This window comes from Silene latifolia, chromosome 3 (genome assembly GCF_048544455.1).
Source record: "Silene latifolia isolate original U9 population chromosome 3, ASM4854445v1, whole genome shotgun sequence".
NCBI classification, from domain to species: Eukaryota; Viridiplantae; Streptophyta; class Magnoliopsida; order Caryophyllales; family Caryophyllaceae; genus Silene; species Silene latifolia.
The window spans coordinates 24,275,812-24,294,147 of record NC_133528.1 but is presented as its reverse complement, the minus strand read 5'-3'; the positions used below and the strand labels follow the sequence as shown (position 1 = coordinate 24,294,147).

The 18,336-nt window shown below is 35.5% G+C and overlaps 1 protein-coding gene across 1 annotated transcript in view; it reads right to left on the bottom strand.

The window, feature by feature from the left end:
* The window catches only part of LOC141647407 (extradiol ring-cleavage dioxygenase-like), a 40,535-nt gene that overhangs the window by 3,956 nt on the left and 18,243 nt on the right, over nucleotides 1–18,336 (bottom strand). Inside the window, exons 2-3 of the mRNA XM_074455559.1 lie at nucleotides 14,135–14,197; nucleotides 13,135–13,241 (exon numbers count right to left, since the gene is read on the bottom strand). Of these exons, the coding sequence (XP_074311660.1) occupies nucleotides 13,135–13,218 (84 nt within the window). The 5' untranslated portion in view covers nucleotides 13,219–13,241; nucleotides 14,135–14,197. The remainder of the gene's footprint in view (nucleotides 1–13,134; nucleotides 13,242–14,134; nucleotides 14,198–18,336) is intronic.

Genomic DNA, 18,336 nt, shown 5'->3' with positions numbered 1-18,336 from the left:
TGTGTAGCGACACAACATAAAAACTTCTACAATTAATTGTCAAAGTTAACGCATTTTTAATGAGACCATATTCCTTTTCAACGAAATACATGTGTTGATAATAATTCTTTTATAGCTCATAAATCATACTTCTCTCAAACTTGACTCAAAATACTATTACTGTTTAATAATCTGCTTCGTTAATCAAGTAGTTCGTATGAAGATAGGGTTTCTAGCCTCTTTAATTGTTGATTTTAGCATCTCTAACAAAAAAATCATCAGTTTAACTGCAAAACTATTAACGATGTAGTACATAGATAGTGTGCTTTGGTAGTTAAACTGGTGATTTTTTATACATCATTAATGGTTGATTTTAGCGTATATCTTGTGCACTACATAGAAATCAACGTAATATATTTATATAGATATTAGGTAAATTTATCATCGTAGTACATACTAATTTACGTAAAATAATTGTCGATGTAGTATATATTAATAAAGTTGTACAATACAGTTATTAAAATAATTGTCAACGTAGTACGTGTTTATTAGAGGAGAATGAGTATGTGAAATTAGAGAGAATAGATCAGAGAGAAATAAAAGAGAGAAAATGGGAGGAGAAATGAGAGGGGTATAATTGTCAATAATGTACTGCGATGAGTAAAATGTGTACTGCGAAAATCAGCACCCTAATTTTATCATGTCATAATTGCGATTATAACTTTGAATTATAAATTCATTCGCAATAAAGAGATTCATTATCATTATAGGCATAATAAAGATATCGTGATTTTTTAACTACACATTTCGCATCCAAATTATATTCCTCCATACTTATCATTTATCAAATGAAAATATGAAAAATAAATAAAATATTATCACATTGTTATAAGTTACGATATATTTGGGAAATTTCTTTGGGCCAACCTTATTTAGTCTATCACATACGCATTTATCACTATATTAAATAACATATTATCAACTATCATACCGTCAAACTATTGAACCCGTGCAAAATTACGCGGTACTACGTTATAATCAAACTTGTGTAAAGGAGTTTTATTAAAATTTCGGATTTACAATGAGCCTATGAAGATATTATCTTGTCTAGACCTATTAAAAATTGCCATGACCCGTTTATCTTAGGCCAAGGCAAATAAATCATAACTTGCGACCTGATTAATCCCTTAATTTAGGGTCAAAATTTAAATCTGACGCAATTAGTCTGATAGGCAAAGATAAGTTTATTTTATAGAAAGAAAATTAATTAATGATTCAATTAATAAGGTGTTGAATTAAGTTCTATAAGCCATATATTTTCAAAAACGAATATGTATATCTAAAATGCGAAATAGAGTACATATACTAATAATTTCGTGATTGATATTGTGGAGTATTTTTGAGCTCAGTCTATGTCTTGTAAATTTTGAGCCCGTCACTCTCGAGTAATTTACCTAATATACATGGTTTGCGAGCTATCATATATACCCGTGTGTTTACCCTAGCGTCACAGGGTCCCCTAGTCATCAAAAAAATTGCAAAATAATATTTAGATAGAGAGAGTATACTTTTAAAATTTTAATTTATCCAATAAAATTTTAGTTATAATAAAAAAAATAATAAAATATACAGGATGGATTTTTGAACTTCTTAGGCGACAGATATGTACGGTGATGATATTAAAAATAGACTGCTTAAAAACATGTCCAATAATAAATATGGGTCATTAACCCATTAGTTTAAATACATGACCAACCATCAAAATTAATTAAAATCCCTACTTTGCTCACGTTTCCTCATTCATTAAGCAGTCAATCTTCTTCTTCAACCCTCAGGATTTAACCCTGACCGACAACGGAATAAATTATCTTCTCATTTCACTCTGTCTCACCTACGCAGTAGACTATTTCCATTTCAAGATCATCGGAACACCAGCTAAACACTATATTTCTCAATCCCCCTTTCTTTTGATCCTTCATAATTTTTTCCCATATTTTTTCGATTTCGATAAATTTTTTATTTATAATCTTTTATGGCTATATTATTCGGGTTCGGTAAATTTTTTATTTTTTTTATCGAAATATGTCTGGGTGTTACTATTTAACAAAATTTAACAATTGATTATTTCGGTAAATATTAGGATATCAACAATCAGATATATCCGTAGTTCCTCGGATCAGACATCGAAAATTTTGAACTTTAAATCGGATATCTGATTCACGTAATTTCAATTCAACAATTTTTTCACTTCTCTTTAATTATTTTCTAGTATTTTTAAATTACATTTTTTGTTATATGTTTCCTGGTATTTTTATTTTAAAAAAATTATTGCCTATTATAAGCAAGTTATTTTTTTTGTAATTTGTGCTCTATTATAAGCAAATTATTATTATTTTTTCGGTGATTTATGCTCTATTAAGTTGATAAATTGAATTTTTTCACTTGTTGATTTTGTTAATTTTAAATATATATATTTACCCATTAATATTTAATTATTTAAATAAAACTATAAACTCTACTACTCCGTACTATTAGGGGTAATTTATTGTCAAATATCAATGGTATACATAAAGGAGTTTATTCAACAAAAGATGTTGGATAATTAATTCACCTACAGAACATGGGGCCTAAAAATTAGGAAACTAAAAACCGCCTTTGACATATTGACTTTTAACCACAGAGCGACACGTAGGCTCTGTGGTTGTTCTTTTAATGAATAGGATGAATAAGGGTGAGTAAATTATAAATTAAAAATATAAAACAATTAACCTTTACAAGAATAAGGAAGCAACATACAACAAGACTTTGAAATGTGACTCCTGAGATCTTTTTCTACATTTTCGGCGTTTTCAGGCCTTTGCCTTAACAAAGATAAATCTGAAATCTATTTTAATGGAATGACTCAAAGTGTAATGGACTCTATTTTACAAGTATCTGGATTTAAGAGGGGAGAACTTCCTTTTAAATACTTGGGATTGCCAATTTCTTCAAAGAAGATTACCAAGAATGAAGGGATGAAACTTATTGACAAAATCATTGCAATACTAACTCTTGAGAACTCTGTTCTGACTAGACTGTACTCCTATTAGTCTTCAATATTTCTCATTCCTAATGGTATTCTCAACAAAATAGATGCAATCTGCAGGAATTACCTATTGGGGGGGTGGGGCTGTAAAGATACTTATATGAGTGCCCCTAATGTCAACTGGATAGCTTGTTGTACTCCTAAAGATGAGAGAGGGGGGGGGGGGGGGGTTAGGGATTGAAACTACTAAACTGTGGAAGAAGGCTGTTGAACCATATAGAATATATGTTTATTATTTGATGATGTCAAGAGTACTTTATATTATATATAGTCGTTGTGCGTAATTGTTCGTTTAGTCTCTTCAGATTAGACTTATTATTTGCAAAGCTTAAGGGATTGTGATGAAAGTATACAAGAACATATTGTGATCAAGCCCTCAATCACGGATCAAGATATTGCAAGATAGTGAAAGAATTATTCAAACATTCATGAGAAGATGAAGCTCAATTAAAGATTGATCAAGCTTGAATAACGAAGTAGCCTACACTTGAAGATCTCCTAAGAAGATTAGAATAGCCTAGGTAATTATCTCGTAATGGTAACGTAAGAGTGGATTTCTTACGTTAATAAAATTATAGCTTCACAGCTATAACATTACTTATGTAGGAGCTCAATGCTATAACTCTTCTACTATAACATTGAGATGCTAAGCTAATATAACGCAAGACTTAAGAAGTTTTCAAATTGTTTTCGAAAAATATTTTTGTCTCTTTTAAATGTTTTAGGAAAAAGTATTTATTTAACAAGGAAGCTCATATTCATATTGAATGTGGTTTTATTTTAATCTTATAATTAGTAATTATATTGGATCAACTTATGAGTTGAGTCATATTACTAATTAGAGTTTCTAATATTGCATACTCTTAAACCCTAAATCTAACCTAATATCAAGCTAGGGTTTTCACGAAAAACAAGGTATATGAGCCGTGTTGGTTTCGTGTAACTTAAGGATAAAAGTTGTTTATTGTTAAGATTTTATTCTCTAAAATTATCTTAAAATATCTTTTATATTTAGCTTGATATGGTTATATATGATAAGGATATTTTTGTTATGGAAAATCTTATCATATCTTAAGATTTAAGAAAAAGATAATAGAAGAATAATTTATAAGTTTATCTTTTAGTTATTTTCTATTATCTCTTAAAGATTTTAAGGAAAGAAATAATAAGATATGTTTGTTTACATATTTGATATTTCGGCTTCTAGGGTTTTGAGAAAAACCGAGTGTCAGCTTCCTTCCTTGCTATAAATACTCTACTATTTGCTACATTTGAAGGTAAGACCTTTGAGCATACTTTTGATTCTATTTTAAAAGCAAAAATCGTGTTTTACAAGCAAAAACCATTTTGTTATTTTGAAAAGATCGTGTGTCTTATAAACTTGTGCATTCATTCTTTCGTTAACGTTATAAGATAATAGTGCTTAATTGATTTCTTACTCGTTCATTAACGTGAACTTTTAGAAGAATCATTAGTACTTTCTTATTAGCGTAAGTTAGTCACTCGAGTATTTAGCGATACTCAGTTGAGTTACAACTAGGGTTAGTTGTACGAGTTGGGTTAGTAAATTTGTAATCCGTAGAAAGGTACTAAATTTATTAATCGAGACTAGTGGACATAGGTTTCGATTTGTGAAACTGAACCACTTTAAAAATCCGTGTGTCTCTCTTTCTCTTTCGCTCTTTTTACGCTTTGCTTGAGTTCGTTAATTGATTAGTTAAAGTTTAATTAATAAATTTCAAGTAATTAATTACATATTTACAATTGAAAAAGTAGGCTAAAGTTTTTAATCCTCAATTCATCCCCCCTTGAGTATTTCCGCTATTGATAGACTCTTCAATTGGTATCAGAGCCTCGTGCTCTTGATTGCCTAACCGCAAAGAGGCTATTCTGTCTATCTTTATTTATCTTATCATTTTATATTCCACTGCCTATCACGTGATAAATGGATTCCAAATACCTCAAGTGTCCCGTCTTTGATGGGAAGAATTATGGGCTATGGAAGAACATGATGACTCACTATGTGAAAGGTCATGATTGGGAGTGCTGGAGGATTATCCAAAACGGACCGCATAAAATTCTGGTTGCATCCGCTGAAGGCACTACCTACGAGAAAAAGGAAGAGGATTATGTCGAGGCTGACTACAAGAAGGCCGAAAAGAATTCTAAAGCTATAAGTCTACTGCAGAACGGCATGACTACTACAGAATTCGATCGTTTCTCTTCGTGCTCAACGGCCAAGGAAATATGGGACGGCCTTGAACTAGCTTATGAAGGTACTTCCATTGTTAGGAAACACCGCATAGATCTGTTAATGCAGAAATATGAGCTATTCATTATGGAGCCAAATGAGTCCTTGGATAGTATGTCCGCACGTTTTTCAAGCATCAAAAACGAATTGAAAAACCTAGGAAGAAAGTTCAACACCGAGGACAATGCAAGAAAGGTTCTTAGGAGCCTAACTAAAACGTGGCGTGCCAAGGTCACAACAATGGAGGAATCGCGAGATTTTGAGAACCTATCCTACCAAGAACTCATTGGTGCTCTCATGGCCCATGAAATCACTCTAAATGCTGATGGAGCAGAACCGAGTAGAGGTAAAAATATGGCTTTAAAAAGCGATGATGTTAGCTCCGACATAGAAGATGAGACCGTTTTGTGTGCGCGGCGTTTTAAAAATAGAATCTTTCGAAACAAGCAAGCAAAATCTTTTACTGATAATAAGAAGTCCTTTAATAAGAAAGCAACAGAGCCAAAATCATCATTTGCTAACAGAGGTTGCTTCAAGTGTGGAGAATCTGATCATATGATCAAGGATTATCCCACATGGGAGAAAATTAAAGACAAGACACAAGGCGAGAAGACAAAAAAGGAGTTCAAGCAAGTAATGATGGCTTCGTGTTGAGGAGATCTTGACTCAGAAGATGATGAAGGATCAAAGATGACGAAGTAGCAAATCGTTGTCTCAGCAGCGTTAGTCTTGACCTAATCTCTGACAGTGACGATGATAGCACGGATTCTCACTCAAATTACTGGTTTATAGGAGAATCGGATGAAGATGACGACGATGAGGTTAGTTATCTTGAACTCAAAAAACGTGTTAAGAAACTTTCTAAAAGTGCCCTAACTGAATTTTTTGAGCAATCCCTAGACAAATATCATGAACAGAATTTGGAACTAAAAGATCTAAAAGAACAGATTCTTGATATTACTGAGGAGAATCATATTCTAAAGGCAAAGGCTAAGAAGTTTAAATCTAAAGTTACGGCTGATAAAGCTACAACATTAGATACTGTTAATGTTGAGAAGAAGGAATTAGAGTCTAAAGTTATAGCTAATGAAGCTATAACTTCAGATTTAAAGCTTAATATTAAGCACCTTCAAGCCAAAGTTATAGCTAATAAAGCTATAACTTTAGAACTTAGAAAGGCTAAAGAACTCTTAGTGTCTAAAGCCACGGCTGATGAAGTTGTGATCCTAGATCAAAAGAAAGAAATAGATTCTCTCACAAAGCAATTGAAGGAATCTAAGACTGAGATGATCAATGTTAAGAGACAACATTCGGATGTTGTATTTATTCTTAACAAAAGATTCCAAAACTTTCGTGACAATTTTAAAAAGGATAATGACGTAGATCACACGAAATGTCTTGAGGAGATTAAAACCCTAAAGGACTTACTTTTACATGCTAGGAAAGTCCATGATAAGTGGGAAGGTAGCACAAAAGTCCTAAACTTCCTAACCGAACAATATGACAATAATATGAAGATGGTTTTGGGACATGAGTGCTATAGCCGTAGAGATCACTATAAATGCAAATCAACACCTTCTGATCACGATTTCAGAAAAAAGAAAATATGTTGATCTTCCGGAATACCTGATTTGCAATTATTATGGTCATACGGCTCACATCCAATTCAATTGTGTCAAACGTGTACATGATATATGAAAAAATGTCGAATTTGTTAAAATAGTTGACACAACAGTCGAGGATGATGAATCCCCCATAGATGAACCTAACGAAGAGAGGAATAATAACTTTTGTTGGTTCTACAACATCGCCTTTGATTACACCAAAAAACCTAGCACTTCGCAAACTCCTTGTCAATCTAAACAAAGTAGACCTAAACACAAGGAGACTGGATATGTGAGACCTAGAGAAACCCCTAGACCAAGTACCCCTCCGAAACAAAACTACCCAAAGTTTAGAAGTACGATTATTAGACAAGTTTGGGTACGAAAGGATTTAATATATAGAGTAACTAACCGTAAATGACCCAACCTAGCTTGGGTACCTAAAAACTGTATTTAATCCTTTTGCAGGTAATGGTGAAAGAAAACAATCAATGGTATCTTGACAGTGGATGCTCAAGACACATGACTGGAGATAAGAATTTGTTTCTTTCACTCAAACCTTTCAATGGAGGAAATGTGACTTTTGGGGATAACAAGAAGAGTAAAGTGATTGTTGTGGGCAAAGTTGGAATTTCTAAATCACACGCAATCAGTGATGTTTATCTAGTGGATGGTCTCAAAAAAAATTGACATTTTATATAATGATATATAATTATTAGGTATGTATTAATTTGATTAATTACATACTACATACTATATGTGACATGTTGTATGACAATTGACATTTGACTAAATAAAATGGATTCCCATTTTATTTAATGGGCCGAAATTAAGGGGTATAAGGGTCAGCGGGTCTTTATTTTAATTGTAGGTTAAACACCATCATAACCTATTTTCTTAGGCTTACATACCTAGCATCTTGATAAGAGAAATTGGTGTACATACATTGGCCTAAAAAATCCCCCTCTACCCGGCCCCCTATGGACAAGAATAAGAAATTGTTTTCTTATTTTTGTAACTCATTCATGCAAAATGAGAATATCTCTCTTACTCTTCTTCTCTAAATTGTTAGAAAACCTTAGAAATTGTTCAAGTACAAAATCTAATAAATTTTCATACATTACTATTGTAGTAATAAATAGTTATTAGATTTATTATAAGGAGATTAGTATTATTATCTAGTTAATAATAATATTAATATTAAGGGTTTGTCTTGGGTACAATTCAAGAGGAGGATCTCTATTCATGAGATTTGGTTAGGAGGATCATCCTTATAATTTATTGCTCAAGATCAAGTGTAGGACTCCTACACTTGTGCCCATATTTCGACCAAAATCTATGTAAGAAAATCGGTTTTTCCTTCTTTTTGTTCTTTTAATCTTGCATGCAACTAGATCCACATGACATAAATTATGAGTAATTTATTAAATTGGATTAGATGAGTCTAATAGGGGTTTATGTACCTAACAGTTGGCTACAAAAAAGGATTATCTATGGGTGAAGTGGGTTAATCCTGTTTATATGAAGGGGGGTGATTGGACTAGCTATGAACCACCCATTGATTGTAGCTGGTCTTAGCGGAAGATTACTCAACTTCTTAAGGTTTTTGCTCCTGCTTACTCTTATGAGAAATTGTTAGGAGAAGATAAACAATATAAGGTGATGGATGGGAACTACTGGCTCAGACTTGCTCAACCAAAAATAAGTTGGAATCGTGCTTGTTGGAACTCTCTCATTATTCCTAGGACTTCCTTCATCTAATGGGCTGCAACGAAAGAGAGACTCGTGACTAAAGAAAGACTGATCAGAACGGGATGTAATATGGACCCTTATTGTTACCTCTGTGGCAGCATTTCAGAAACACATCAACATTTATTTTTTGCCTGCTGTTTTAGTGGACAATGTATCAGCATTCTCGAAAGTCAGATGCGCAGGACTCTGCCTGCTGGTGACTTGTCCATCTGGTATAATAAGCACAATTGAGGAACTAAATTTCAGAAACGGTTGATTTGTGTTGCGCATATTGCTGTACTTTATGCTATATGGAGAGCTCGGAACAAGGAAAGATTGGACCAAGTAGTGATGCACCCTAGAACTCTGGTTAGACAAGTAATAAAAGAGGTCATGGCAAGATTCTGGGCAAAGAACTTAGGAGCAATATCAGTAAGAGAAGCAACATGGTTGGCTACTATTTCATCTTAATGCTTCTATTTTTTGTTTGTCATTGCGGATTTGAGTTGTATAGTTACATAGTGTCAACAGGAGTGATGTATACGTCGTGGTGAACTATTTTTTGATATTAATATACTAACCTTTTACCGAAAAAAAAAAAACTTACAACAAGAGGAATCAATCTAGGTCGAGATAGGTGAGAAATCCTTCAAATCGATTTGAAGAAGAACAATGCCAAACTTTCTTCGTTCTCTCTCTCAAGGATAAGCAAATGTTTAGAAAGCAAATGACATTCTAAACTACTTAGGGAGTTATTAGTAAAAACCCTTGGTCTATATAACATTAGAAATCGTCAAACCCGCTGAATCGACTCACTCAGTCGAGTGGTTTAACCCACTCGAAACCACTCGACTGAGTAACCATCCTCAGAAAATACGAAGTATTACACGAGTGGATGTACAGTGGATCGAGTGGAGGATGCATTGGACCGAGTAAGTGGCACTCAGCCGAGTAATAGCAGTACTCGACCGACTGAGTGGCACTCGACCAAGTGCAGTATGTCAGAGGCGTTATAAACTATGTCGGGATCTTATATCCGCTAACCCTAAAATCATTTCCCCTTCTCTCTCTAAAGCTTAAAAACCATCTCCCTTCTCTCAAGAACTCTCCTAAACTTTCTCCATGGATTCTAAGCTTGGATTTGAAGAATGTACATCGTTCTCCTTCCTCTTTTCACCTTGTGAGTAAGATTTACACTTTTCTATTTCTTTTATGAACCCTATATTTTTGGGGGGGTTTGATGAGTTTATTAATTAGTAATTATTATTAGTAATATGGGTAAATAAAGGGTATTAATAAGGGGTTTTGTATTGCATAAGAGTATATGATGTATTGTGATGGTCATTATGTGATTTATATAGGATGTGACGGTTTTATGAGACGGAATCGTGTTTGTCTCGAGTTGCTTATGGAGCTTGCTAAAATGTAGGGTTTCTCCTACTCGATTTTGGTAATATGAATGCTTGTTTATGTGTCTTTTGTCATTATTTCCATGAAAAGGGTTGGATTGCATCATATAATGATATTGGGATTGTTGTGAGTCTCATGTTGTTGTTGGAGTCGCATTCTAGCATGATGATGAGATATGGTGACTTACAAAGTCGGAATATTTGTGGAATTATCGTTCATGGCATATTTTGCATTGTGTCTCATGATGAGTCGCATATTTGACTTGTTATATTGCATATTGCATACATGTGATTATTGTGGATGTTGGAGGATGCATATGGTGGAGTTGTGATCGTGATATACGGTTGTTGAGGAGACGTAAGCCGCCTCGGGAGACCGTGTTACGCTTGGGACGCCTCTTAGAGTTTTCCACTCCAAGAGGGACGTGCACGTTTATGACTTGAGCATAGATGGGCTCGTGTGGTGTCACGACGCTTGGCAAAGGCCCGGTTAGCGCATGGGCTCGGTACCACGGGCGTGTCCTAAGTACCTGTTTTACAGGCTGCGGTTCGTCGTTGTTTGGTCGGCGGTGCTGCGGTGTCGTCACCGGGATCTATATGGAGATGGAGTGGTGGTGGATGGAGGTTGTGTCTCATGTGTTCATCGTTGTCTTGCATATTCGTTTTTATATTTCATTGCATGAGCATGTGTATTATCGAACTAACGTGTGTGGGTTGTGTGTAAATGCCGCCTTCTTTAATTGGAGTGGCCTGTGATTAACCATATGATATTTCCGGTCATATGAGGAGCATTTTGAGTACAAGTTTATATATGGTGATGATCGAGATTTGGGCCGCGCTACTGATACTTGGAGTCGATTTGCATTGCCTTATGCTAGTTGATATAGACCTTAGCCGAGTTGTTGTATAATGTAAAATTCACATTTGTTATTCATGATGTGTCCTGCCATTTTCAGGGGTTAGGACGCAACTTTTTTTTTTTTTTTTTTTTTTTTTTGACAGAGGAGAAAAGATGTATTACATAATGTTCAGGCTGTGTGAGCCTATGATACATCCATTATTTAAAACTAATACAGCATCAGTAAGACAAACTAAGGAAACTAAGGCAGTATGGGATTGAACGGAAAATTGGCCACAAGCGATTGAACCAGCTTCACCATCAGCAGCACAACTGACTTCCAGAAACCATTGATACATACAAGCCGCAGAGTGACGAAAACAAGGTGTACTTACGCTCTTACGAAAAGAACGTAGAAAGAAAGGGTGAAAAGCAAGACGACGAAGTCTGCCATCGATGGAGATAACTCTCCTACACCATAGAGATCGAACCCTTTGTTCATAAGACCAGCAATCCGAGAGAACCAGCATGCAGAAAGATGAGAACAAGGACAAACCCTCAACCACTCTCCTATCCACAGATTCGAAAAGGCACCGACTTTTAACGAATCCAACCCACACTTGACATAAAGGGGCCATACCAATTTTATTAATTCCATAATTGGTACAAGCACAGACATACAGCGACAATCCCGAAATAACATAATCTAGTTGGTTCCAAAAAGGAAGCAAACCCCAAATAGTAGAGGGACAGGACACCCTAGACCAAATGAGGAGACACTTCCTGAAGGAGACCTTTATTGATAGTAAGTAAAGAAAACAAGTAACCAGGACACTTACAACCGATAACATGGAAATTAAGAGGAAGACAACCACCATAACCAACCTACCCAATCACCACACAATCCGGCCTATATTGATACTACCCAGACCAACACATTGAACACTGATTAAGACCAAGAGCAAGGATGAAACCCATGTCAATCAACAGATGAAAAAGTCCCTACCATGTCACCAAGAGCAGATCATAGCTCACCCCAATAAAGACATGAAAATGTAGCGTACCAGACTCAAAAGAAACTCCAAATCCTCAAACGGAACTTAAAACAGATAGACACACCCAAAGTGACCGAGAACCTAAAAAGACACAAACAGACCCGACAATCAAGGGGACATGCAAAACCGAAAAGACACCCGTTTCACCAAACGACACCTCCCAGGACCACCGCCTTACAAGCAACCAGACCATGCTAAAGACGAAACTGACGAACACGAGAAAAAGAAAAAGGGACTGATTGGTGGGGGGAATGGGGGGATCACCAAATCTGACCCAAAACACAACCACATAGACACATGCAGACAAAACCAAGAAACATGGAAGCCAAACCAGGGGTGGGGGGAATGGGGGGATCACCACTTGGTTGGAATCCAGACCGACGGTGACAGGACAAGGGAACGGAGGGACGGAAATGCCAAACGGTCAGATGCATGCAAAATGAACCATAGAAAGACCATCGACACAAAAACCGAGAACCACAAAGGGACATGCAAGACCATCAAGAACCCGGATGAGGAACGGAAACGGCAGCGGTAAGACATGCAACTAACAACAGACTAAACAAGGATCCGTCATGGGAAAACAGAATCGGACGAAACTATGATCTGAACGGCGACGACATCGGAGAAACGAAAGCTCATCCGGAGAAGACAACTGGGAATCAAAAGATGAGAGGCCTAATCAGAAGTGAGGGTCCGACCTCCGGAGATGGGCCAAAGCGTGGCCACATCCCCGGAGAGGCAGTAGAAATATAGGGGAAGGTGAAGAGGTAGGCGGCAATGGTGGAACAATATGAAAAGGTTGGGTGTTTTGTGGGATTTTTTAGGGAGAAAAAAGTTTGAGAGAGAAAGTTATATATTAAAACAGCCGTTAATTGATATGGAGTGTTAGGACGCAACTGAGTTCGAGCTAACATGGGCTATTGTGCGAAAGGCTAAAAACCTCATTAATCCAGGATACTGCTTACAAGAAGCTATGAACTACACCTAATAGGAGACCACCACAAATCTCATGGGCACTACCATCACCACATGTCCAACCACAAGTAATTTGCTTGATCAGGTATAAATTACCGAAACCACATCTTAGGTAGGAAAATAAGTTTATTGAATAATATAACTGAGTGAACGCAGTCCTTATTCAGATATGATCTAAAATTCAAGATAAACAAAGAATCAGACCTCAAATTTCTGCAAACTGATAGATGCAAAGATTTCTGCAGATTGGTAGAGGCAAAGATTCCTGAAACGGACCTTGCCATCCATGAACGGACAAATAAAAGCAGCAACTGGCATTAGAAGACCAAACAAATAAGCAAATTATTAACAAGAATTTTCACAGTCGCTACACTTTCCATTAAAAAACCAAGTCTATCATAAACTATTCACACATCTATCTTCAGATGGAACAATGTACACAAACAAGATTACAAAGATAGATCCCAGTAGAATAAATACCCACCACCAATTTTCTTTCAGAGCTGCAACAACAGCCAAAACCAACAATCACACCATCACTATTTATGAGAAGATCTGGCAGAACTATGTACATGCAGAAGCCGTCAAAATGTAAAATTGAGGAGAATCACCACCCAACACCAATTTTGGCCTTAACTTTAGAATTAGATAAGATATAGGTTGATGAACAATCAAACTAACATACGATGAACAAATAAATAAATAAAAGAAATATAAAAAATAAATGAATAAAAGCTTTCATAAATGAATAAATAAAAGATGATAATTGGAAATTACATCAGACAACTTTTTCCATTGTTGTACAATCAGACCTGGCGGACGTAGTGATGGACATAAGATTACAATATAGCCATTCTCAAACCGAGAAAAAGAATTACGCATCTGAGTACTTCAGACCTTATAGTTTTTGAGCATATACACATTTTCTGAGCATATTACCATTTATAAATATAGTTTATGTGGACTATTATATTTTTTTAGTGTAATGTTTTAGTAAATGTGCTCAAAAATTTTATACTAAAGTCGAACTCAAAAAATTTACAATAAAACTCAGAAAATAAATAATAAGAGGTACTACCTCAGATGCATAGTCTATGAACTGTTCTCAAACCCTAATTTCACAAAAGCAAAACTAAAATAAAAAGAACATCAAAAGAATATCCTAAATAGAACATCAAAATAAAAACAAAATGGTTTAGTAAACCTGTTAGCCGAATCTTTCGTCACTATCGTCTTTTTTTCCTCTCTAATTTAACATCCATCATTGCTGGAAAAGACAATTTGAATAATGTTATATCGACTAAAAAAATGCTGGAACTAAAACGCTAACATTCATGCATTTACCTGTTCAAGAGAGAAACTTTAAGCTCATGGAGGTAGTATGTGAATAATACGAGCATGTTTTACTAAAAAAAACTTATATTGCTAGCAATTATAGGCCTTAGTAATATTTTCCTCAGTAAAGCATAATAGAGAATAAAACATGGCCAACTCTTTCGGGAACAACTAAATTAGTCAGTCATCCAATGAGAATAAAACATGGCCAACTCTTTGGAGGACCAACTAAATTTTGTAGCGAGAAGCAACAGTCATTCAATGCAGATTTTGTTTGAATGATACTGAAGAGTCACGGACGAGAGCATCTAAGAGGGGAGGGGTGAACTAGGTGTCTATTTAAAAATTTAAGCTTAATAAAAGCTTCTTTTAAAACTCTTAAACACTTTAAACAATGCTTAGATGAAAGGAGAAGTCGATACTTAGAACTAGAGAGTTAGAAGTATTCAACAACGATTCAAAGCGCGAAGTTACTGATGTACTCAACAGTTGATTCTGTAGATAAAAACGTGAGTAGAGTGTGCAGCGAAAATAAAACGAAATAGACACGACAAACAAGGTTTTTAAAAACTGGTTCGGTCACTACTCCGCGACCTACGTCCAGCGCTATTTTATTAAACGTCTCAGAAGTAAACCCATACAAACTAAGACCACCCCGAATAATAAAACAACTCCCCAACCTACTCCGGTTGTTAATGCTTAAAAGTTACTCCGCTTCCAAGATTTTGCTTTGGGCTACTCCGCCGAAAGACTCCTTGCTTAAAGCTACTCCGCGATAAGACTTTTGCTTTGGGCTACTCCGCCGAAAGACTTCATGCTCAAAAGCTACTCTGCTTCGAAGACTTCATGCTTAAGGATAACTCTATCCCAAGACTTTGGTTTGGTTCTACCCAGTTGTTACAAGACTCCACTTATCTCAATGTTGTTCAATTAATTGAACGGAGGAGATAAAGTTTAAGTACAAAACACGGGATCCTTGAACACGATTAAAACGGCTAGGTGCAACAACAAACTCAATAAAAGACTCAAAAGATAAATAAACAAACTTGCAAAATGATTCAAAGATATTGAAATGAAAAACGGTTTTGCAAAGTTAATTTACTCGATTGAAAGCTTAAGTCTTTTTCAGTTTAAAACTCGTTTGTTGCACACTTGTAAAAATGAATTAAGCAAGCTATTTATAATGTCCAAGTAGTACACTTTACACATTAAAAATATCTTACACTCATAAGCACAAGTGAATAAAATAATGTAAGTAGTTTTCTTGGGCAACATGCACAAGCCAACCGAATTCTTTACCAAGCAACCGAGTATTCTTCCACAAGAAATCGGTGCCTAAGATTGAAAGAAATCATATTGTGCACACACACAAATATGGGTTGGGTTTTTCAACAAGAAAGAAACATAAATGGTTGTGTTTATGGGAACCATAAACATTTTCATAAATGTAAAAAGCAAACAACCCATTTATAGAAAGTGTCTTATTGTGCAAGCAAACTCTTTAGCAAGACATTTAAAGCTTAATTTTCTTTAAAAGACTTCAAAGTATTTCCAGAAAACATTTATGAACATTGAAAGCACTTTAACAAAGATTCAAATATTTTCGAAATATTTCTTTCAAAGACGAGCCTTAATTAACAGTTGACTGAACTGTTGTTTTTGCAACTAAACGTAAATTCGTGTTTAACGATCACTTTACAACACATGACTTTAGCATTAACGACAATCTTCATCTTTGATCTTCATGATGACATTCTTGATAACCTTGAATTGACAATTAGAGCTTCATGCTACATGGTTAAACTTAAGAGGCACACAATTAAATAACAATGAGATTAATTTGTCTTAAGGCATCATCAACACTAACTTAATCAAATTGGGTTTCTTCATTTCCCCCCTTTGATGATGGCAAGACAAATAAAATTGAGTGTGCAATTTCCCCTTAATCCATGGTCAAGGTTAACAAGTCAAAACATGATCAAAATAAGATGCATAAATACATGGTCATTGAAAATTAGTCAAATTTTTCTTTAGCCTAGGTAGAACATTTAATCGCCAAGTTAACATAGATACGGTGTACGCAAGCCTAAGAGTCATTGAATCACCACCTGCAATTTTAAACAACTTCCCCCTCTTGACATCATCAAGTAGGAAGAACACATAGTCTAAATAAGGATTAGAGTTATACAAAAAAAATTGTTCAACAACTAACAACATAACCAATATTAGCAAAATATATCACAAACACAAAGCCAAGGTAAAAAGGATTAGAAAGACTTTTGTTTTGATTAGGCATTAGGCATGGTTATGGCAAAAGGCTTGGTACGGCATAGGCTATGCATGGCTATGAGCAAGAGATCAATCATCAACTTCATCGGTATCCTCTTCTCCAACCAACCCGTGACCCATCTCCAAGAGTTCTTCATTTTGACCCTTAACCTCCTTGAGTTCCTTACGCAAACCCGACACTTCCAAACGGAGACCCGCAATCCCACCCATTTGAGCATGTTGGAGATCCAACAAAGCTTTAACATCCTTAGTGAGACGTGTCAAGGAAGACGATTGCATAGAGGAGGAGGAAACATTCGTACCCTTCATACCCGACCAAATACGAGCAAGTTTATCACCATCAATTTTCAAGTACATTTGTGATAAAACTCCCGAGGTCATAGTGTCGCACATGTGATCCACACCGAAACTAGTCGAGTCCACAATATCCATTTTCTAGAAAATGACCGATAACCACATCCCATATGCTAACACGGTGGAACTATCAACCTTACGCTTTTCAACAATCTTAGCAAGATGATGATCCGGTTGATGTCGTCACTCATCCAATCAAACACATTTATAATACTCAACAAACAACTAGTTAGCGGTAAGTCGAGGTCGATCCATGGGACGGTGTGCTTTGGGTTCTAAGTCTATCTATCTCAATTTATGCTAGTGTCACAATTGATGGGGTTTGTAGTTGTGTCTAGACTAATGCAAGCAATAAAGTAGAACGAGCAATAAAGGAAGGATGTAAACAATTGATTAAAAGTGCTAGGATATCATGGGGTCAAAGGGGATTCATGGTGTTGATCATACAAACATGTTTACAAAGTTGCAAGCAATTAGTGTTGTGGGGGAACCGAGTTGGGTTATGTCTTACGGTTCATAGGAAGAGTTGGATCCCGGAGCCGAATCGATTAGATTGTACAACACCTACAAGTCGACTTACTTTCCTCCTATTCAACTTCTATGCATGGTCTAACAAGACTCGAGTTGGTTTATATCTTACAAGTCAAGTTGAGTAGATAAGAGATGGTTGTAAATGCAAGGATTCATAGGCTTGACATTTCATCAAACATAACATGTGCATAAAGTTGACATCACAACAAGCAAACAATTTAATCATGTGAACATATTAGATTAAGCATGAATCAATCCCATGTTGGTTTCCCTTAATTACCCACTAATCCTAGCTAAGAGACTACTCACTTATTATCAAGTTTAGCATGTTAACAAGGTTGTCAATCATATTAACAAGGTAAAACATGATGAACAAGTAAGAAAGATTAACAATAATTAAAACAAGGATTAAGAGGATTATACCTATGGAGATTCCAAAACAATAATGCAAAGAATAATAGAAGAAACTTGATGATTGATGGAAGGTTGTCAATCTCCCAATAATAACCCAATAATCTTCAATTACCCAATAATAAACTTGAATAATAAACTTGAACAATAATTATGGAAAGATTAATGTGTAATTTGTGGAAAGATTAAAGAGTAATCTATTCTAATCTACTCCTAATCTAATCTAAGGAAGGATTTTTCTAGCTAAAAAGATCTCCCCAAGGGATTATTACAAATGGGGTATTTATAGTGGAAATTAGGTGGATGCATTAGGGTTAACTAAGGGCTAAACTAGTAATTACACTTTTGAGATTTGAGCAGGGAGGAGCCGGTATTTCTTGAAGGAAGGGCGTCTTTCTTTGAGGCTTGAAGAAGACGAAAATGCGCTGGGCCGGAATCCGGGCGGATTAAGGTCGGGACGGGCGGATTCTGGCGATGGAATCCGGG